We start from the raw sequence: 23,155 nt of genomic DNA, 5'->3' as shown, positions 1-23,155 counted from the left end.
TTCTGATGAATGTGCCCCACCCTTCCCTTGGAATCTGGAGAACCGACTCTGGGATATGGAAGGAGATGGAACCCTCCTGTGTGCTCTCAGAATGAAATGACTGTGCCCTTCCACCCCCTTCTCAGGGCAACTCTGGCCTTGGCTTCAGTATCGCAGGTGGCATCGACAACCCTCATGTCCCTGATGACCCTGGCATCTTTATTACCAAGATCATTCCTGGTGGAGCAGCTGCCATGGATGGGAGGCTGGGGTGAGATGGCCTGGAAGCAGGGCTGTGGGTGGAAGGGACAGGATGGAGATGAGGGACAAGGATGACCCTTCCATTATATTGGAGAAGAAGAGGGAAAGGAGGAAGGGAGAGCCGAGGAGAGGGAGGATACAGGCAACAGTAGAGGGGCGGCACACACTGTCATGCCTCTTGGGCTTTCCCTACAGGGTGAATGACTGTGTGCTACGGGTGAATGAGGTGGACGTGTCCGAGGTGGTGCACAGCCGGGCCGTGGAGGCACTGAAGGAGGCAGGCCCTGTGGTGCGGTTGGTGGTGCGGAGGCGACAGCCCCCACCTGAGACTATCATGGAGGTCAACCTGCTCAAAGGGCCAAAAGGTGGGGCCCTCCTGGTTCCCGTGCTCTAGCAACCCACCCCCAGCCCCCGGGTTCATGGCCACCCCATAGGTGAATGGAAGGGAGGGGTTTTTCTCCTGGCATGATTAGTCCAGTCCCAGATCCTAGCCTTCTTTCTTGACCTCCGATTTCAATCCTTACTGACCTTGGAATGATAGGCTGGTGAAGCTTTTGGAGAGGGCCGAGGGAGGTGATTGGCTTCGAAATGGATGAACCATGCTAACTTCTCCCTGTGGCTCTCTCCCACTTCCTGCTGGCTGCCATTTAGGCCTAGGTTTCAGCATTGCTGGGGGCATTGGCAACCAGCACATCCCAGGAGACAACAGCATCTATATCACCAAGATCATTGAAGGAGGAGCTGCTCAGAAGGATGGACGCCTACAGATTGGGGACAGGCTGCTTGCGGTGAGATAGCCTTCAAGGGGATGCCAAAACAGTAGGGTAGGGAGGAACAGCTCTGGTACACCCTCTCACTCCATCAAAACCTCACGTCAGGATAAGGCATTTTGGCAAATTTCAAGATCACCTGAGTTGGTCTTACTCAGCTAACAAGGCCCTAGTTTTTTCCCATGGTGGGGCCAACCATCCTTATATTATATATCCCTTTAACCTTACCCGACTGTGACCTGTTAGTATGCTGAAAGACCACTCCTTTGAGTGCCCCGAGAAGTTTTCCCTTCTAAGACCCACCCTAGGGTGTCTCCTCTTCTAGGTGAACAATACCAATCTGCAGGATGTGAGGCATGAGGAAGCTGTGGCCTCACTCAAGAACACATCAGACATGGTCTATCTGAAGGTGGCCAAGCCAGGCAGCATCCACCTCAACGATATGTATGCTCCCCCTGACTATGCCAGCAGTACGTACTCATTGCTTTTTGGCCCTGGTTTCAGTGGAGACGGTGTCTGGCCCCTTTGTTCAGAAAGAACTAGTACTGATGGTATTGTCATAACTGAGTTCAGGTGCCAGCCTTGTGCTTTGGAGTTGGGTGCCCTTGGGCAAGACCTTTTCACAACTTTAGTTTTTCTCTTTAGTCCAAATAAAGCTAATGGTGTGTGTGTGTGTGTGTGTGTGTGTGTCGCCTTCCTCATAGGACTGGTGCAAGGATTGAATGAGATCATGGATGAGAAAGCCTTTGGAAAACTATTAGGCTACAGAGATGTAAGGGATTATTATTAGTCACCTCTAGTCATGCCTTTCTTTGTAGACTGCTTTGACTTCAGCTCTTTCTAAGACTCACAGGAGTAAGCCCAGGGTTTAGAAAGGGACAGAGGAGGAGGAACCCTGGGGTGAGGGTGGGTAGTAGGTAGAGCAGAGAGCAGTGGCCTAGGGAATCAGCATTCCTTGGTCCTTTTTGTTTTTTTCTTTCTTTCTTTTTGTACCTGAGGTAGGATGTGAGGAAAAAATCCTTTGAGGGGGTTGGGAAAAATTCTATAGTGGGACATCTCTGGACTTCTCTCTCTCTCTGTCTCTGTCTCTGTCTCTCTCTCTCCCCACCTCAGCTTTCACTGCCTTGGCTGACAATCACATAAGCCATAATTCCAGCCTGGGTTATCTTGGGGCAGTGGAGAGCAAGGTCACCTACCCTGCTCCACCTCAGGTGCCCCCTACTCGTTATTCTCCTATTCCCAGACACATGCTGGCTGAGGAAGACTTTACCAGGTAAGACACTCCCCTGTTCTTTCAACCTAGAGGGGGTGAGAATAAATTTTCTGGCTGTTGACAGGCCTTCTTGTTGTATGGCAAAAGGGCAAGGCCCTCAATCATCCCCAGCAGTAAGATCTGGGGCCCTTCTCTGTGAGGCCTTAGGACTTCAGAAACAGAGGTGGCTGCAAGGACGACTACCGCCGTCAGGGGGAGTGCCAAGCAAGTGGCCCAGATCCGAAAATGCAGATCCGGGGTGGGGTGAAGCGCCTAGGGGGCTGAGGAAGTGTGGGCAACGGGGGTCTTCCTGCCCTGCGACAGTAGCAATCCTCTCTTCGGCAGCCATCCATAGTCGCTGAAGAAGGCCTTTTAGCTGACGGGGTTGGCGGGAGTCAGAGAGGCCTCCAAGCCAGCCCGGGACCGCGGGAGGAAGGGTTCCGCCCCATGGTGATGGCGGCGGGCCGGGGCCGTTGAACTGGTCAGGCCGGCCGGGGTTGCAGGGGGACAGGTTTGCAGGGTGGGGCCTAGGTGGCTGCTGGGCCAGCAGTGGTGGAGACAGAACAGTAGGCTGACCCGGGGAGAACCAGAGGAGCCATGGAGACGGCTCGCAAGTTCTCAGGCTCAAGCTTGGCCCTGGGTTTGGGCTCGGCCTCTGCTTCAGCCTGGAGGAGGGCTTCGCAGAGGTGGGCCTGGCCGCTCCGTTCCCTGCGGCCTGGAGGGGATGCCAGGTAGGAAGCATCAACCCCGAGACTCGGAACTGCAAGAAAGGAAGAGGCTCTCTTGAGACCTGGGCTTCCTCTCAGGAAAGATGCTTGTACCAAATGAAGATGGCAGGATGGGACAGTGTCCTGGGGAGTCGGGCTAGTTGTATGGATAGCCATATGCAGATAATTTCCACTCACCTGGTGGCACTGTGTGTGTGTATATATATATATATATATATATATATATATATATATATATATACTCCTCTCTTAAGTTTAAGTTTAACCTATTTTGGGACCTGGGATTTCCTCATCCTCATCGATTTCTTCTTCCACACCATTGGTCAGTGGAGGCTGCCATGTTGGGGGAAGGTAGAAAGGGACATATATAGTTGAGAGTAGCTTTTGGATGGTCAGGGAGATCAACCCAGGGTGACTCCACTGCCCTTACCAGGTTTCTCTTTCAGTCCAGGGCCTTTCACAGAGCTGACTAGAACAGAAGACTCAGGGAAGAAAATGAGGGAGTGAGCTGTGAAGTTTGGACTCCAGAGTTCTGGATGACGTTTTTGTGGACCTGAGAGTGCTGAGGAATGCCCATTGGGAAATTGACTAGGAGACTTTAGGAAGGAGGGGCAAGGAACTGAAACTTGGCACCTGGCATAAAAGAGCAGCCAAGCAAGTTTCAGGACTCAAAGGGGAAGCACAGGGCATCACATTAGAGAAGCCCGAGTCTCTACTTCCTATAGCAAGTATAGATTCTGTGATGGCCTGGTCCTCACAGCATCAACAGTTCCTTTCACCCTTTCCTGACTGCCCACCCCACCTTGTCTTATCTTCTTTCATTTCTCTCCAGAGAGCCCCGCAAGATCATCCTGCACAAAGGTTCTACAGGCCTGGGCTTCAACATTGTAGGAGGAGAAGATGGAGAAGGCATTTTTGTTTCCTTCATCCTGGCGGGAGGCCCAGCAGACCTAAGTGGGGAGTTGCGAAGGGGAGACCGGATCTTATCGGTGAGACAAAGTCGGGGTGGGAAGGATGGGTAAAAGGGAGGAGGGGAGTCCCTGTGTCCACCAAAAAGTGTTTCTTGGGACAGAGGGAAGGGCTGAGACCTGAAGAAAATGTAAATTGTTTTTATAAATATCTTTAGGGAAAAGAGAACAAGACTAGACTTATTCTGGAGGAAGAAATTGAATGTCTCTAGATCTTAACTTTGATTGGCATTTGATTCCCACAAAAATAATTATTACCCCAGAGGTATTGTATCCTTTAGGCCTAATTTGTGGGGACAGGGTGGAATTTGTGGAAGACCAGTCCAAATAGGCTGAGAGATAGGTTGTACATCCTCTTTATAACTGCTATAAGGGGGGGGGGGACTCTCTCTCTCTCTTGCCTTTGAGGTAGCTCACAACTCCTTTCTTTGGACAGGTAAATGGAGTCAACCTGAGGAATGCTACCCACGAGCAGGCAGCGGCTGCTCTGAAACGGGCTGGCCAGTCAGTCACCATTGTGGCCCAGTATAGACCTGAAGGTAAGAGAAGGGAAGGTGGAGAAAGATGATGAGTTTCAACGTATGCTTAGCATTGACTTCTCCCACCGTCGGTAACAAAGACATTTGACCAGGTTCGCGATATTCTGGTGCAGTCACCTCTTATTTCCTTTTCCCTCTAGACAGTGTGGTAGCTATGGTGGTTTGGGAGCATCAATCAAGGCAGTGCTAAGATCCTGCAGATGAGGAATGCAGTACTGCAGGAAGCCTGTAGTGGGCAGCAGCCCACGAGAAACACCACTAAGAGATTTTAGGGCAAATGGGAAAGATAGAGGGGGGAATTTAGGGCTCTGAGGCGGTCGTTGGGAATAGTGTGCCCTGAGAAAGAGTAACTCAGTTAGAAGAACTTCAGAGAGTAAGAAATCCGACCTCCTAAGAGATCTCGGAGGTCCCACTTATTTCCCTTCATCAAAATAAGGTGATACCAAGCCCTTGGGATGGGGGATTCAGGAATAGAATCACACCCATTTGGAGATCTTTGTATTCTCAGCTAGTAGGCCCTCCGCAGGGGCGAGTGGGCGGAGCCGGTTATGCAAACAAAGGTGTTTGATTGGCTCGGGCCAGCGGAGGCCCAGGTGAGGAGGTGAACTGTAGGAAGGCGCGCCCCAGCCTGCCAGCCAGCTGGACAACCATTGGTGCGCCGAGCGCGGCCTCCAGCCGTACGCCCCGCCCCCTGACCTAGGCGGAGGGCGACGGGCGCCCCTCCTCCCTTCTCGCCTCTGGCGTCTCCTCCTCTATCCCCTCCCCCTCCTCCCCTTATCCCCTCCTCCCGCGCGCCCCGCTTTGTGTCCGTGGTCTCCCGCGCGGGACAGAGGGACCGGTCGGAGCCGGCGCTTTCTCGACAACTAGACCTGGACTCCGACTGGGCGCCAGGTGAGGTGGGACGGACGGGGGCCAGGCCCCCTCGCAGTCCCCCCAGTCTCTCCACTGTTCTGTTCTCAGCCTCTTTTCCAACATTCCGCCCCATCTCTGTCCTCTTCCCTAAAGCCTGCGCTGTACACCCCGAGGCCCCTTCTCCGCCACCTTGGCTTTCTCGACTGCTCTGCAAGGGGCTCTGCGCCCTCTGAACCTCGTCTGGCTTTTACCTCCGTGCCATCACTTCTTCTCACCCATCAACTGTTGCCCCTTTTCGTCCTAAAGCCTCAGTGCAGCCCACAGCCTCCTTCCTGCTGAGTCCCCAGCTGCCCTCGATCCCTCAGAGGAATTCTAAATCTTCCTCCTTCCCCCCCATGCTCGTTTCTCTCCCTAACCCTAGGAACTCCAGCAACTAGTTTAGGATTCTTGTGTCCCCGGTCTTCTCAAGGCTTTCATTCTTTACCAGACATCTCTCTTCCCTCTTGTAATCCTGGCCTTTGTCCCCTTAGGGCTGCAGTGCCTGGGTTCCTTGGACACCCAGGCCCTGCAGGCCTGTAAGCCCTGTGGAGGAGGAACCTGGTGCTAACAGGTGCTCTAGTAGTGCAAGAAGAACGGAGAAGCTAGGATCCCTGTGACAAAGCTAAGAAGGCTCAAAAGCGACCACCTTTGTCCTTCCCGCCCCTCCCCCACGTTAGTTCCTTGCCCTCCGAGCCCTAAGAGAAAGGGCCCTGTCACCCTTTCTACCAGGCTTGATGCAAGACAGGAGTGCAGGCAGGATAACTAATAGGAGAGCTTGTTGGTCTAAGATAATTGGAGAGAGAGATGCAAAAGGACACTTCAAATCATTTCTCTCCATGTTTGGCTTTCGGCTTCCTGACAGGGAATGCTCCTTAGGGATATTGTTTTTTTATGAATCAGGCTTATGATGTTTGCTTCTGAAGAGAGGCTTCGCCACAGGATTTTTCTTAGCAGCTAATATTTATCATTTTTTTTTTTGCCTTCAATTTAAGAGTAGATTCTGCAAAGGAAATGGCTTCTCAATGCCTGCCTGCCTGTCTGCCTGCCCCCCCCCCCGCCGTGTGTGTGTGTGTGTGTGTGTGTGTGTGTGTGTGTGTAAGAGAAAATGGTTATTCTCTCTGATGCTGGGCACATGGAAACAATACTGAGAATTTGCCTGGTGGCAGTATGCTGGAAAACTGGTGACTAAATATTTCTATGACTTTGGTTTGGGGAATGCAACTGGTCTGCATAAAAAGCCGTGAGTGGCTAAAGTCATTCCTGCAGTGGTTCCTGCTCTCTCAGTGGAGTTTAGGATGTAGACTGAGATGCTGTGTGTGTCAGGTCTTTCTACCCCTTGTTGCTCAAGTCCGCCCTTTCAGAAATTCGAAGCACCGTGCTAAGCAGTGCCTCCCCAGTCTTTATTTTTTCTTTGGTTTGCTCCATACAACAGAGCCCCAATAAGCAAAGTTTTTCTTCATTTGAATATGGACTTTTAGGTGCTGGTATAGATAGGCCATCAAACACTCTTCATTAAATCCATACTTTTCTTAAATTAAATCCTTGTATTTAAGAGTAAGGGTTACATGTGGATAATTGTACAAATACATTAACTATGGCTCTTTGGAGGATTGCATCCTGGTGGCTGTTTGCAAGGTTGAATAATCTAACTTATGTTCATCTGTTGGCAAAAGTGGCAGAGACTTCTCATGTTGTTGGCTAAGCAACCGTTCATTATTTGGATTTTCTCATAGAATGTGAGCACGGGAGGGGGTCAGATCACACTCTGCGTCCCTGCTGTGCAGGCTGGAACTACCCGGGAGAGCTAGAACTCAACTGGCCTGAGGTCACTTGGGGAAAGTTGTGGAGGATCAGCAAACTATTTAATTTTGAGGTCCACTGGGGACACATAGAGTGGTTCTAGCAACGGAGACCTAAGGCTAGTTCAGAGTAGAAGGATAGAAGGGAAGAAATAAGAGCTAGGAGACTAGGGAGGGAATGAGGGAAAGAAAGCAGTGGATGGAAGGAGACTGCAGAGGCACCATTCCAGTGCCCCCTTTGACTACATCAGAGTTAGCATGAGAGCTTAAAAATAGCTTTGCCTAATTAGAACAGTCAGGATAAGAACTTTTTTTTCCTGCCTTTTAAAATGTTTTAAATGAGATATAAGTCATAATAGCATTCACTTCCCACATGTAGGTCTATAGTTCAGTGACACAGAGTTGTGCCTGTGTTGCCACAGATAAATTTAGAACATTTTCATGATCCTCCATTCCTTGGAATACATAAAGAGGGACAAGCATTGGAAGCTGCTTCCTAGTTATCTCCCTTGAGCATGCAGGGGGTGAGGCGGGGGGCGGGCTGGGTGACAACTTAGACATGCTCCTAAAAAGAAATTTTTGGTCTATGTGGCTTGCTTAGTGTGGCTAATGAGGTATAGAAATTGGGTCTTTCTATTGGAGCTTTACAGTGTGCCTAGCACAGGTGCTTTACAAAGTGCTTTCATGATGAAGTTTTAGAAATATTAATTAGAAATAGAAGCAGACTGTTTGGAAATGGGTCTTATTTGTCACTGGCCCATGCAACTGCAGCAGGAAGATAGAGATGGCCTTGGCATTACAGCAGTTTGAGATCCACACCTTCCCCCTGCTTACTCCATTCCAGCCTCTGCTTATCAACTGACCTAGTGTTTTTGTGGAAAGACCTTTTTGTTTTTCAAGTAGAAACCTGATCTCTCAGTCAATAAATAAGCCAGAAATGGATCATATAAAGTAGCCCAACTGGGGACTGATCCTTTGTGAAGTTTTGTTTTTGGTTTGGTTCAGTTTTAGTTTTGGGTTTTGTTCTTTTACTGGAATGTAAATCTACATAGGGTAGAAGTTTGCTAAGTGAGAGAATTCTTTTTCCATTTTAAGGTGCCCAATGGGCTCATCACAGAAACCCCTCCACCTAAGCCCTGGAAGAGCTAGGAAATCAGGGCTGATACCATGAAAGTTCCAAAAGGTTATTTTTTTAAACAGCATTTCCCCATATTTAGGAATGAAGGATGTAAACATAGCTATCCTATCAATATGATCTCTCACGAGGGCAGAGGTCAAGGCAAAGAAAGTTTTGAAATTCCTGCTTTCCTAAAGCAAGGCTCAGGCAAGGGGAAGATGAGTCCTCAGAGTGAAAAGGTGGAAAGAACCTAAATGTCCATCGAGCCTAGAATGGGTAAACAAAATGCTCTAATTTAGACCGACTTTTTTGTTCTACCATAAATAGAGTAAAAACTGGTTGTCACAACACAGCTTAACCTTGAAAACATTAAGTAAAAGAAAGCCAGGCACACCTTTAATTCCACCAACAACTCCAGAGGCAGGCAGATCTTGGAATCCCAGGCCAGCCCGGTTTACATAGTGAGTTCCAGAATAGCCAGGGCTACATAGTGAGACCCTGTCTTAAAAACCAAACAAAGACAACACAAACAAAAAGAAACGAGACATATTGAATGATTTCATTTACATAAATTAGCCATAAGAGACAAATTAATGGAAGCGAAAGACCTAGGGCTCTAGTGAGGGGAGGGATGGGGGACTTTCTCTGTCTCTTTTTAATAGACAAGGACAGGGATAAGCTTTGGGAGTGATAGGATTAAAACACTTGCTTCCTAATGTATCGCCCCTCCCAGGTAGGGCTTGGGTGCCATGTAATCTCTGGGCTTCTAACATACTTTGGGGGAGGGGTTCCAAACAGGGTTTCTCTGTAATCGTGGCTTCCTGGACCCCTACTCAAACTAGCCTCAAACTCACGGAGATTCTCCTGCTTCTTCCTCCCTGTGCTGGGACTAAAGGTGTGCACCACCACTGCCTGCCTGTACTTTTTTGTCTTTGTGTGTTTTTGTTGTTGTGTTGTTTTTGAGATAAGGTCTCATTACCCGGCTTTGGTTGGCCTGGAACTTGCTGTATAGATCACGCTGGTTGGCAGACCAGATCTTGCTTCTGCCTTCCCAAATGCTGGTGGGATTAAAGGTGTGTGCTACTACACCTTGTTTATCTCAGCTCTTCAGTCGTGGAGGTCATACAGTCCTGCACGAAGAGACGTAGTAGTAGGGAAGAGATTTCTGGAAGCATGTGGGTGTCTCTCCGACAGAAGCAAAGTGAGTTCCCACAAGGAATGGTTGTGTTGGGGAGGGGGAGTTGCTTTGTTCAATTGAATAGCGAATGTGACCAGGTCTAGAATATTAATGGTGTAAGTAGGCATTTCTCATTTCTTCAACTGGAGTTGGGTCATTCCTTTTGAGTACTGGGGATGGTATCCAGGGCCTTATGTGTGCTAACCAGGGGCTGTGCCACTGAGTGACACCCCAACCCTGTTATTCATTCATTCATTATTTATTTATTTAGGCTTCCCCCCCTATTTATTTATTTATTTAGGTTTTTTTTTGAGACAGGGATTCTCTGTGTAGCCCTGACTGTACTGAAACTCACTCTGTAGACCAGGCTGGCCTCGAACACAGAAATCCGCCTGCCTCTGCCTCCCGAGTGCTGGGATTAAAGGCGTGTGTCACCACTGCCCAGCTGTCATTCATTTTTATGACAACAATTAATTCAAGGCTACACATAAATGGAGTTTAATAGTTTAACCATCATCCCTAAACTTCTTATCCCTCTCAGCCCTAGGCAACCACAAATCGCCTTTCTGATGCTTACAAAGTTATTGTTTATTCTGAATTTTTCGTGTAAGTGAAATTACATGCTATGGGGCCTTTTGAGATTGGCTCCTTTCACTTAGCACATGATCAAGGTTAATTTATGTTATAGCATGTAGTGGTACTTCTTTACCTTTTATAGATAAATAATCTGTGTGTGTGTGTGTGTGTGTAGTTTTTGAACTGTTATCAGTAATACTCCATGACCGTCAATGTGCAATCTTTCAGTGGACATAAACTTACATATTTCTTGGACATATTCTCTGGCTCAAATCTCATTACCATTCCCCTTTGAGGACTGTCCAGGCTGCTCTCCACTGGGCCTGCACCATCTCTGCATCCTCCCCAACACTCATCAGTCCTTTTGGTTGTCACCATCCTGCTGGGTGTGAAGTGGTATCTCCTTGTGGTCTCGATTTGCATTCCCCAGTAGTAATGTTGAGCATATTTTAAGGGCTTATTATTTGTTGTTCAATTTTGCTTTGATTTGGTTCTCACCCTGTTTACAAATTAGCTGGAGAATAAATAGGGCCAGGCATGCTATTGCTTCAGTGATTAGAAGGAACCAGAGGGTCGCTAGCTCAGTCTTCTCAGCTGAGTGTACTGGAGGGCTTTAAGGCTTTAGTGAAGGTGCTTTAGCTAGAAATGCTGATCTGATAAAAATAATAGGGTCCATCTTCTTTTGGAATCAGGTTATTGAGATATAATTCACATGCCATAATATGAGCATGTCCACTTAAGATATACATTCCAGTTCTTTCTGCAATTTTCAGTTTTTATTACAGTCAATTTTAGAATACTTTCATCACTCCCAGAAGCCTTGACCCATTAGCAGTCGTGTTTCCCCCTGGCTCTTTCTCTCATCACAGCCCTAGGCACCTTCTAATGTTTTGCATGCAGTTCATGTAAACATTGCAATGTGTGGCCTCTGGTGCCCAGCTTCTCTTAGTGTAACCTCTTCAAGGTTTGGCCATGTTGTGACACGTGTCTGTTCCTCATTCTTCTAGGGTGGGATAATAGCGTAGTCTACGGTGAGAGTCCATTTTGTCTCTCCATTCTCGTGTTCTTTTCGCTTTTTTACTGTGATGAATACTGCTGTTAGGAACATTCCTGAAGAACTTTTCCTGTGAACAGATGTTTTCTGCTCTCTTGTATTTTACACCTAGAAGTAAGATTGCTGTGGGTCAGAAGGTAATAACATTTTTGAGGCACTGCCAGACTTCTTAAAGTGACTACACCCTTTCAGGCCCACCCAGTTTTGTAAACTTAGGAGGGAAGGTGAAGCTCTCCTTCTTTACAGTTTTGTCCCCTGAAGCTGAATGTGTGTTTGTGTTGGGCTTTTCCGTCTTCTGTGTTTCTGTAGCCCAAGGACATTGGAGTGAAACTTGGCACGGGGTTTTGAACCTCGCTAGACAGGTGCTTTCTTGTCCTTGCTACGTGGTGTGAGTCAAAATCTTAGGAGCTTGGCACTTTGTAAAATATCAGATCTTCCTGCTAGGTGGAATGATTACAATGATATGTAATAATAAGAATGGGTGATTTCTTAATGTAATCATAGAGTTTGACAGCTTCTTTTTCTGTCTATTGTGTTAGGTGTTGAAATCTTGACCTTGATATTGACAGTGATTTTTAAAAAAAAAAAAAAAAAAAAGAAAGAACACTTTAGTATATTCTACAACAGGGTAAATGTCCTGTTGTCTTATAAAGAGGAACAGAGGCAGAATAATTTGGGACTGCCACTGTCACTGAAATTAAAGCTACTGTTTTTACTACTCTTGTGTAAGATACATGCACACACACATGCACACCCACACACACATATCTATTAGCACAATATATAGACATTAGGCTCCTACATACATGATATAGAGGTCATGTATTATCTATCTATATCAGAGAAGCCAAGCTTCTCAGATCCACTTCTGAGTTTTCTCTGAATGAATAAAAATTCTTAATTCTTGGACTCAGTTTCCTAATGTCTAAAATGAGATTATATAAAATGTTTTGTGATCTGTTTTCTTACTAAAATTCTGTGTTAGATGAGTGGAAGTGAGTTTTTAGTTCAATTTATGAATTTTTGTTTGTACTTATTAAATCACATGGTCTTGAACTAATAACCACTTTGCTTTAATAAAGGTCCCCCACCCCCGTCTTTCTTGAGTAGGCTTTTATCCTCTTGAGAAAGGTTTCTGCTCACTTTTCACTGACTTCACAGCTCCTTTAAAAGCAAAGGCCCCAGAGATGTTTTGAATTTTCTGTTTGACAACATTGAGTTATGAAATATTTTGTTAGATAAAAAAATGAAGATAACATGTTTTGTATAAATAATGTACTTTAAGGATTTGGATTTCAAAAAAGAAAGAATTTTGTAAATGTGGGGTTAAATTCCAAACTGGATTTTCCTAGTGTTTTGTTATAACTGCTCCGAAGAAGAAAGTGGTAAGCACCAAAGTCAGATAGGGCAGCTTGCTCGCATTCTTTCAGTGGACTGGGTTACTGCGGTATGGGTCAGGCAAGTATGGCTGTGGTCGATGGAGATTTCAGTAAGGCTCTAAATGCCTGGGTTATAACGCTATGTGTTCATGTGGATTTGTTTGCATCTGGTTGCTAAGTTAGGAGCAGTGTAGATTGAAATTTCTAGTGCAAGTGTATGCTGGCTTTGCCCTGGCATACCGTTGGTCTGCTCAGTGTGTCTCCTTACTCGGATCCCTTAGATTTACATACAACTGAATATTTTGAAAACACAAAGTCTGCCGGGCGTGGTGGCGCACGCCTTTAATCCCAGCACTCCGGAGGCAGAGGCAGGCGGATTTCTGAGTTCGAGGCCAGCCTGGTCTACAAAGTGAGTTCCAGGACAGCCAGGGCTATACAGAGAAACCCTATCTCGAAAAACCAAAAAAAAAAAATAATAATAAATAAAACACAAAGTCAAAAAGTTCAAATCAATTGACTAGTGCATGCACATCTTTGTATATTTCTTTTCAAACCATATATATTTATATTTTATATATCATGCAATGTGTCTGTAGCTTTAAAAATGGGATTATTAGATTGAGGCAGTTTTTATATTCTTTTCCATTATTCTAAACTACATCATGAATATTTTCTTAGGTCATTATATGTTATTTGAAAACAATTTTTGAAGTAGTTAACAAATAGTTCCTCATGTATGTGCCATGATTCAGGTAGCCATTCTTCTGTTAGTGGCTATTTAGGTGCCCCACCCCCAAGATTTTGTTCTTCTAAAAATGCCTTAATGAATATCCTTGTACAAGGTTTCTTTGAATCTATAATTATTTCCTGAGAATATGTTCTTTCAAATGGAATTATTCATTTAAAGGATATGAACATGTTTAATGCTTTTGATGCATTTTTTTTCCAAATTAGCTTTTACCTCTGCGGGCAGTATAAGCCCCCCCCCCTACACCCCAGAAAACTTCTCACTAATGTGGAGTAATTTTATTTATTTTCATTCTTTTGACAGTTTTCTACAAGCATAGAATGAATCTCAAACTTTGCCACCTTCTAACATTTTTCCCCTCCCCTGCCCTCCCCTCCCCTGCCCTGCTGAGCCCTTTCATGTCCTTTTGCTTGGGGGCCCCCACTGAGTTTAATTAGAGTTCCTTGCGTGAACATGGGTGGGAGGTTATTTACTGGAGCATGGGCACCTTATCATCAATCACCACACCATTAAAGAAAGGGACCCCCCTTCCCTGTGCCACCGTTAATTGGCCGTAGCTCCAAGTGGGGCTGGGGCTTCATGAGCCCTTCCCCCTCCCAGGATTCAAAGTTGTCGGCTCTCCCCAGTCTTGTGCCAGTCTTCCGTATATAAGCAATGAGTTTGTTCGTGAAGTGCTCAGGCTTTTTTGACAGCATACCTCTCCAGCCCCCAGCTCTTCCCTTCTTTTCACCCCATCTTGATATTCCCAAGCCTGGGAAATGGGTTTATGCTGCTGTCGCATTTAGGGCTGAACTTGAACATCCGTTACTCTCAGCACTTCTGTCAGTTAGGAGTCTCTTCATTAAGCACCGTCTGGTGCAGTAAGAAGCTTTTCTGATTGAAGGCTCACAGCACTGACTTACGGACATAAACATGAGTGCTCCAAAGGCTGTTTGAACACATGTTCATCCAGAAAAAAAAAATAGGGCCTGTGACCTCTCCAGCCCCCTGCTTCTTGACTAGGTTTACAGTACTAAGTGTGGATTCCCCGTGTGGAATGGGCTTCACATCCACTTGCAGTGTGTTAACTAGTCCACAGTATTCATGCCATGATTGCACTAACGAATACATCTTGCCAAGCTGGTCTTTATTGTAGCTTACAGGGTTCACAGCTGGGTTGAGACGGTTGCTAACCTTTCTTGTCAAAGCCTGGGTAGCACTTTCTAGCACTATGAAAACTAGCCAGCTAGGAGGAAGCTATCAGCTCAGCTCCATGGCCTGTGACTAAAGTGTGTGGTCTCTTCAGCAGTAGGATCTTACCATCCAGTTCTGGTGGGTAACCAACAAGGCCACCAATCTGCATTGCTTTGGGGGCCTCTGGGGCCTCTCTGACCAACAACTAACTTATAGGGTGTTATCCCACATCTGCCACTGGGGTTTTCTTTAATAATCTATGGCTTCTATGTTAGGTTGTTATTTGTGTGATAAAGACCATGGCTAAACACAACTCGAAGAAACGGTTTATCTCACCTTCCAACTCACAGATCACCTTACAACTGAAAGATCACACTCTATCACTTCTATCACTAAGGGAAGTCAGGGTAGGAACCTGGTGGCAGAAACTTGAATCAGGGGCCATGCTGCTTTGTTAGGCCTGCCTTCATTCATATGTATATGCATAAGTATACATATATGTGTGCGTATATATACATATATATGGGTGCACACACACACACACACACACACACACACAGGGTTTCTCTGTGTACTTGGTTTTCCTGGAACTCTCTCTATAGACCAGACTGGCCCTGAACTCAGAGATCTGCCTGCCTCTGCCTCCTGACTGCTGGGATTCAAGGTGTCCACCGCCATCCCCTTTCTTTTATATTTGTATTTTGTGTAAGAATCTTCAAAGGGGCAGAAGAGGGCATCAGGCAGGTTCCTTTTACTGCAGTAACAGATGGTTGTCAGGTGCTGCAGCGGGGGCTGGAGATTGAACCTAAGAGCAGTCAGTGCTCTTAGCCACTGAGCTGTTGCTCCAGCCACCAATTTGCTTTCCTTTACACTCCAGGACCATCTGCCCTAGGGCTAGCACCACCCACAATTGGCTGGGTCCTCCTGCATCAATCATTAATTAAGAAAATGCCCTACAGGCTTGCCTGCAGGCCAGTCTTTTGGAGCCATTTTCTCCATTGAGGTTCCCGCCTCTCAAATGACTAGCTTATGTCAAGTTGACAAACAAACAAAAACCGCATCCAGATAGTTTCTATAAACACTTGAGAGGCAGAAGTATGCAAGTCTCTGAGTTAGAGGCCATCCTGGTCTGAGTTGCTAGGCAGGAGTACAAAACAAAAAAATAACCTGGGGCTTTGGGAGAAACGGCTCTCTGTGCAGTGCAGGATACCTCCATTCTAAGTCTTTTTTAAATCATATTTTAATAAGCTCATAAAATAGTAGGCTCCTTATGGCTTTTTCATAATCCTTAGTGTTGGTTCCCCACTCCCCACCCCCTCTCCTACCATGTCTTTCACCCCTGGCAGTCCCCTTTCCACTTTCCTCTCACTTGGGTTTTATAATCCTCCATCTCTGGCTTTAAGGTCTCCCCCCACCTTCCCTTCCCTCTAATGTTTTTTTCTAACTTCCTAGCCTCTATGTGGACCTGGTCTACTTTATTAGAGACCCTCCACACACTTGATACATACCAAGCTCTATTGGATGGATTTTTTTTTGTTAGTAATAGAATTGAGCCAGGTGTGATGGAGCAAGCCTGTCATCCTAGCACTCAGGAGGTCCAAGACCGCCCTAAGCTACATAGCTAGATTATGACTCAAAACCAGGCTCGGGGGTTAAAGTGGGAGGTCACTTCCCTATCATGTAGGTCTGGTCCCCAGCACTGAATGGAACAAACAAAAGTGGATAATAGAATTGAACATTTGTGTCTGTTTATTGGTTGTTGTTGTCCTGTGGCTGTGGTTATGTCTTTTTGAGACAAGTGGGATTCCTCATGTCGTCTAGGCAGGCCTCAATCTCGCTGTCCTTCCGAGTCTCCTGAATGCTAGGATTTATAGGTCACACAAGCCACACATGTGGGTATCATCTCTCTTTAAAAAAAAGATTTATTTATTTATTTTATGTATATAAGTACACTGTAGCTGTATAGATGGTTGTGAGCCATCATGTGGTTGTTAGGAATTGAACTCAGGACCTCTGCTCGCTCTGGCCCCACTCGCTCCGGTCAGTGGGTATCATCTCTTGCACCCTTCCCCCACGTTCCTGTTTATGCCCTTTTTTCATTCCCTGTTGTGGTATGTTCAGCTTTGAAGGTTTAATAGAGGTAAATTTCTAGTTCTTTGTTAGATATATTGCAAAGGCTTTTGTAATTTGCTTTTTTTTGTTGTTTATTAATTATTTCAGTGGTGGGAATCAAATCCCAAGGCTGCAAATAAGCTAGGCAAACTACTACTGAGCTACATACACTCTTGGCCCTTTGTGTTGGAGACAGGGTATTGCTGTGTAGACTGCTCAGGCTTTGAACTCAACTATCCTGCCTCAGCTCCCTCTGTGCTGGCATTACAAATCAGCTTTCATTCAGTGTTTCCCGCTCATGCTTTTGGTCTGTATTGAGAGATCTTGAAGGTCCTTTCCTATTCTGAGAGAAAATAAATACCCAACTGTGTTTTCTTGTGGTTACTTAATGTTTTTTGTTTCACATTAAAGCCATCGACTTGAAGTCTTACCTTTATTAGCAAAATTATTTAATACTCTCATAATTTGGATTTTGGGGTTTCTTACTCTCTTCTGTCATGGCTTACCTTGGACTATTGATTATTTTACAAAGAGATTACTTGAAAGCAACCACAGATATTTTAGCAACTCTAAACTAGAGGATAGGGGTCTTTCTCTAGGTCCCTTTTTCTCTGGTCTCCTTTTACCGAAATTTGACCTAAAAGAGATTCAGATGATACTACAGTAAAGATTGTTGGACAGTTTATGATTCTGGGGGAAGTATTACAGTAAAGGGCATTTGCAACTGGATTGTTGACCTGGTAAGATATAGAAATTGGTTATATTAATTTAGATTGGCAGCCGGGCGTGGTGGCGCACGCCTTTAATCCCAGCACTTGGGAGGCAGAGGCTGGCGGATTTCTGAGTTCAAGGCCAGCCTGGTCTACAAAGTGAGTGCCAGGACTGCCAGGGCTATACAGAGAAACCCTGTCTCGAAAAACCAAAAAAACCCAACTTAGACTGGCAAGCTTCCTCATAAGCTGTGTGTGTTTTGGTCGTTATGAGGTAGCATCACCATTAAGTGTAGAAGATTGTTCCGAGAATGTCTTTTTGGTACTGAGAGCACAGTAAAGGTAGAATTCTGCCTTTGTTCTCGGGCTTTCTACAAGAGAAGACCTGCCTTGGGTGACCTTTCCATATACTTTGACTTGTGGGTTAAGAGAGCTAAACACTTGGTAATCTTTCATTGAGGCATGCTATGTGAAATTTCCTTTGAAGTAGGGAGAAGGCCCTGTTTGAAGCTTTTCCCCACTCTGACTACTTGATGGATGTGAAAGCAAGGTACTTTTGTACTCATTTCAGACCAGGTGGCTGAGTGTAATAAAGCCTTCAATGAGCATAGCACTTTCACCTAAACAGCCAGTTCTTCCTACATCCTCACTTCCTGGGGAGACAGACCTGTCAGACAGACAGACAGATAAACACACACACACACACACACACACACACACACACACACACCAACAAAAAACAAGCACACAGTTGGTAGGGAGAACTGGAATTTTTAGAGCATGCTTACCGAGTGCATCTTGTTTTCTGTTTTATTCTCAGCGTCCTTCAAAATGCTCTCCAGAGCCTTGGCTGAGTGTATGCCGCTGAGGAAGTACATTGTGACAGCTCAGGGACCAGAACAGGTTTCTGTTTAGGGTTAGTCACAATTTAGAGTCATTGTTCTAAGGGGAGAGCTGGAATTATTTTTCCTTAAGTAATATTTGTCCATATGGAAGCTGTTTGTCACTTCTGCTGGCTTATATATCTTTGAGACTTTTTTTGCAATTTATATATTTTGCTTTTTTAAATGCAAAGAGTTTGAGGCTATTTGTAGATTTTTAAATTTTGTTAAATAAATTAAAGACTATCCTAGGTTTGATTCTTCATGAGCCTTATTGATTTTTCTTAAAATCATAGTGTTATAATTAGAATAGACTTTCAAAATTGTTTAGCTTTAGAGATGTTGGATTCTTGAAGTAGTGGGCCCATAATGAGAAACCAACCCAAGTTTTCTTAATTGTATAGAGGCAAGTTGTGATTCCAAGAAATGTACTTTTTGGCAATTCATATATGCTGTACTTAAAGGTTTCTTATTGCTGTTGTTTTGGGACATGTATCATTGTAGCCCAGGCTGGCCTGGAACTCTCTGTGTAGCCTAGGCTAGTCTTGACATTAAGGCAATCCTATGTCTTGACCGCCTGAGTGTAGGATTTCATGGTGTATGCCACCATGTCTGGCTTGCTAATACATATCTTGATGGACTTCTTTAGCTCTATCCATCCATACTTTGGAGACATGGCGAGCTGTAGCATTTCCATAGGTTATACTCATCAGAATCTGGGCCTCTCTGTGGAGCTTGTAACTTTATTTCCACCGGCGCTCGGTAATTTTTCATAATTAGCGATTCCTTAAAGCCTTGGGGGCAGCTCAGCAAGGGCAAATGAGAAGCGTGTGAGTTTGAGATCTGAATGGATGCACTTCCATAAGGCCTGATGAGCTTTTGGGTAGCTGTTGATTCATTCTGAGCATGAGCTAGGTAGGATTCGGCTTTGCATTCTCTACTCAGCATTTTGTGGGGCCTCAAGATCAGAAAGTTCATATTCTCTCTCCCTACTTCTCTTTCCTCCCCCCCTCCTTTCCATGGACTTAAATGTCACTTCTCCCAGGGAAAACTGTTGAAATCTATCTCCCTAAGTAGATTGGCTCATTCTGTCTGAATCTCCCTCTACTGTTTAGTCATTGCACTTTTAAAGGTTGTAATTGAAATTATAATTAAGTAGTTGTTTGTTGATATGATTGCAATTTATAGAGAGTGTTTTGATTACTGGTATATTCTCTACAGCTAACACAGTGACTGGTATGCAGTAGATACTTGGTAAATACCTGAATAAGTATATGAATGGATAAAACATACAGTGATCAAGGAATGCTATTGAAGGGGACAAAGAATGCTTGACTTTAGGCAGTGAAAATCAATGCAGGAGCAGGGCATGACAGATGTGAATGAATTGTATTCAAGGGTCCCAGGCCAGGGAGTTCAAGAGCATTTGTGGAATGAGAAATAGGTAGATAATATGCCGGAGTGGTGGGGCAATCCTTGAATATTTACTTCAGATATTAAGGTAAGATTCTTTAGTTGCTACGATTGTACTTACTTAGATGGTATGGGGAAGTCTAGAAACTGTAGTTTTTTGGTGGCCAAATAAGGATCTAAAGACCAGTTACCACAATAGAGCAGTGGCCCAGAGGAAAAGAGATGACACAGTGTGACCTAAGTCACGGCAGAGGCAATGTGACCTAAGTCATGGCTGGGGGGCAGAGATAAAACCTTATGACACTGGTGTCATAGCACATACTTGTAGTTCCAGTTATTCAGGAGGTTGAGGCTGGAGGGTCTTTTGAGGCCAGGATTTTCAGTAGGCCTGGGCAACAAAGCCTGGTCTTTTAAAGAAACTAAAATAGTCAAGAGAAAACAAAGAAGTTAAATCAACAGAAAATCAATAGCAGTGAAAGGGAGAGATGGAGTGAGGGTATGATGTGATCAAGAAGAAAGATCAGAACTTGAAAGATACTGGCTGTGCACAGAAAAGTATGGTGTCAGTCATAGTAAGGGGACATTTTAGTGGAAAGAAAGAAAGGCTTGGGTTTCAGGTAGGAGAAGGCACAATGGGTGGTAAAGCTAGTCCTTAGATGCCTACAAAGGCAGGTAGACCATCTTACAGGTAGTAGCTGAAACAGACTTAACACTACCCGGAAGAAGGAGGAGGAGGCCTGGAACCCAGGCCCTAATGCAAGAGTACCAGCAACTCACTAGTAGAGCAGCCTTTTGCATTACTGTGCAGAGAACATCTCTTTTGTATACTTCATCTCTACCAAAAGTCCAGGAAGTAGTTGTCTGTTCCAGAGTAAAATCTTGGCTTCACTTTTGTATAGCTGAAAGGCTCGTTAAAGTCTAGTCCCCAAACAAAAGGTTTCCCAAACACAAGATCAGTCTGTCCTCAAAAGTAAATTTCGCCTCTACTTCTACAGAAACCAAAAGGCTTCTGGCAGCTTCCAAATACCATTTTATCTTTACAGTCAGAAAGGCTTCAGAATGGTTTCAGAATGCCAGGGCTTCATATAGTAGTTACAATAAAGATGTTGCTTTTTTTGTGGTGCTGAGATAAAACTCAGGGTCACATGCATGACAGGCAAGTGTGCTACCGCTGTACTGGGTCCTCCCTCAGCTCTGTGATGATTCGAGTGTGCATTGATTGCACATTTGACTGCACTTTCACATTTAGAAATCTATGCCTCAGACAGATTCATCCAATTATACAGTGCAGTATTGATTGAACGTTTAAAAAAATGTCGGCTGCGTGTGTTGGTGCACACCTATCATCCCATCACTGCGGAGTCTGAGAGGCAGACTTGCCAGCCTGGGCTACACAGCAACTGTAGGTTATCGAGCTATATAGCAAGAGTCGCAGCTCAATGAGCAAACCATTTAAATGTACATTGCATTATGTCTTCTCTAATATGCAATACTGTGTGGCCATGAATGTGTATGTGGTCTTTATTTGTGTGCTGTTGTGAATGGGTTTCTATGACATCAGAGAATGAAAACAAGCATGTGTGTGAACCTGTCTGGGCTGTGAATACATGGGTATATATGGAGGGAAGCCTGCAACGACACATATGAAACATACTAACAGTGATTGTTTCCAAATAGTGGAAGGGGGAAACCAGACAGAAATTTCTAAATTAGAAACTGGAAATAGTTTTTGAAAGTCAGGGCCTGGGCTTGTGGCTCAGTGGTAGAGGGCCTGCTTAGCATGCATGAAGCCCTGAGTTTGAACACCAATACTGCAAATTTTTACAAATAAATCATGTGTTCCTTTTGTGGATTTTTTTTTCACTTGAAAAGGCATTTATTGGAGGTGAAGGGGCACATATATGTAACAGACAAGCAGGATGGGGACTCAGAAGGCTGAAAAATTCCACTGTTGTAGTTTTTGAAACCCTCAGACACGTTGGGCAGTGGCTTTTTTCTGTGGATTTGGGATTGCATTAACTTTTGGGGGAGTGTGCCATCCCTCTTGCCTTGCCTTCCTTTGGAAACGTTCTGCAGGATCATTGCCTTGCCATTACCCAAAACCAAACTGTAAGTCCAGACCAGCGGGTTCCAACTTGATGGGGCATCACGGTTACTTAATGCGTTCTGAAGACAGATTTCTGGGCTCTGCTTCTTTCAGGGGCTAATGATATAGCGTATCAGGGTAGGGTGGGGGGCTTCCCAGAATTCTGATCTTAGGGCGCACTCCGTTCCCTGAGAAATCCTCTTTCTGTACTGGCTTCTGCTCATGCACCTCTGGCTTCTTTCTCCCTGTGTGATTCGCGCTGGTAAAAGGGAAGGAGGAAGCAGAGTATGACTCATCGTGGAGATCTTTGTGGGTCACAAATGGTTGGGTTTATCTGAATGGGAAAAATGAATAAAGCGCAGTTTAATAGACTTGAGATTTTCGTAATATGTGCTGCTTCTTGAAAGTAGCCTATTTGAAGTGGGGCCCTCTCTCAGAAGGAAGACTGGTCAAGCAGCTTCCTACGCAGTGACTTGGCCTAAGAGATGCCCTCCAAATAATGGCTGCTTTACTGGTAAGTGGAACAGGAGGAACAATCTCGGGAAGTCTTAGAATTTAGCGGTTTTATAAGTGAAGCTTTTGTCTTGGGGAAATATTTAATAATATTAAGAGTCACTGTCATAAGTCCATTCCACATACATTATTGTTAGAATGCCTTTGTCTTTCTTCTATATAAAGTATGTTAACCATTCCAGGATGTAGCTTACTGGTAAAGGGGCTTGTCTGGGCCTCTGTTCCTTCCCTAGCACTGTGGATCTATTAACTGGGTGACCAGTGGGGGTTATTATTGTCTTAAAACAGTGTTGAGCAGCCTCAGTTGCTCCCAACAGTAACCCTTGGAACTAAAGCATCAACTCTCGTGAACTGCAGTTAGGGACTGTTGTGAGCTGTATGTGGGTGCTGGGGATTGAACTGGGGTCCTCTGCAAGAGCAGCCAGTGCTCTTAACCACTAACCCATCTCTCCAGCCTCCCAATACTTCTTTATTACCTTTGGAAATCCTCTGTGAAGCTGGTGGCTATCAGTTAAAGAAATCATTTGCTTTATTTGATAACAGATCCTTCCATTTGGACAGTTTTCCTCAACAATCATTTAGCACAGGGCTCTTTGTGTCTAGTGGTCAGTAGGTAAGTATCTAGCTAGAAGCTAGACATTGATAAGGAGTGAAACTCTGGGGGGTTCATCTGAATAAGAAAAGTGAATAACGCAGTCCAAGGAACTTGAAAACCAATAACAGATTCCTCAAAGCAGCAACTTTGCTCCCCTGCCCTTTCTTACTTTAATTGGGTCCCGAGGCTCAGAATTATCAACCTTGGATTATGAGTTTTGAGGAAATGGTGGCTTGGTAGTTGTTTTTAAAGGATTTTTTTTTTTTTTTTTTGAGAAACATAGTTACTAAGCAACCGCTGTGGCCTGCTGCTGCTCTGTTAGAGTTCAGTGGGTAGGGTCACCTCCAAAGAAGGTACTGCATAGACAAGAGCGAAACCCTTGCGGATAGATTGGATATCATCCGTTGTTGTTCTGAGTTTGGGGATTGGGTTGT

At 45.0% G+C, this 23,155-nt stretch overlaps 1 protein-coding gene across 8 annotated transcripts in view; it reads left to right on the top strand.

Annotated features, from left to right (window-relative positions):
• Positions 1-23,155, top strand: part of Dlg3 (discs large MAGUK scaffold protein 3) — a 51,423-nt gene that overhangs the window by 4,598 nt on the left and 23,670 nt on the right. For 6 of the 8 annotated variants that reach the window (XM_029473223.2, XM_029473224.2, XM_085838099.1 and 3 more), the window contains 7 exons: positions 126-250; positions 436-605; positions 892-1,028; positions 1,336-1,480; positions 2,124-2,283; positions 3,823-3,979; positions 4,395-4,497. In XM_029473223.2, the coding sequence (XP_029329083.1) occupies positions 126-250; positions 436-605; positions 892-1,028; positions 1,336-1,480; positions 2,124-2,283; positions 3,823-3,979; positions 4,395-4,497 (997 nt within the window). Of the gene's footprint in view, positions 1-125; positions 251-435; positions 606-891; positions 1,029-1,335; positions 1,481-2,123; positions 2,284-2,752; positions 2,994-3,822; positions 3,980-4,394; positions 4,498-5,194; positions 5,389-23,155 lie in introns of those variants that run through there. The other 2 variants (XM_021152818.3, XM_021152819.3) reach the window with 2 other exon arrangements.

The sequence above is a fragment of the Mus caroli genome, unplaced genomic scaffold (genome assembly GCF_978045245.1).
Source record: "Mus caroli unplaced genomic scaffold, Mus_caroli_1 scaffold_5, whole genome shotgun sequence".
Taxonomy (NCBI): domain Eukaryota; kingdom Metazoa; phylum Chordata; class Mammalia; order Rodentia; family Muridae; genus Mus; species Mus caroli.
The sequence above is the reverse complement of the archived record's forward strand: the minus strand, read 5'-3'. Positions and strand labels throughout refer to the sequence as shown.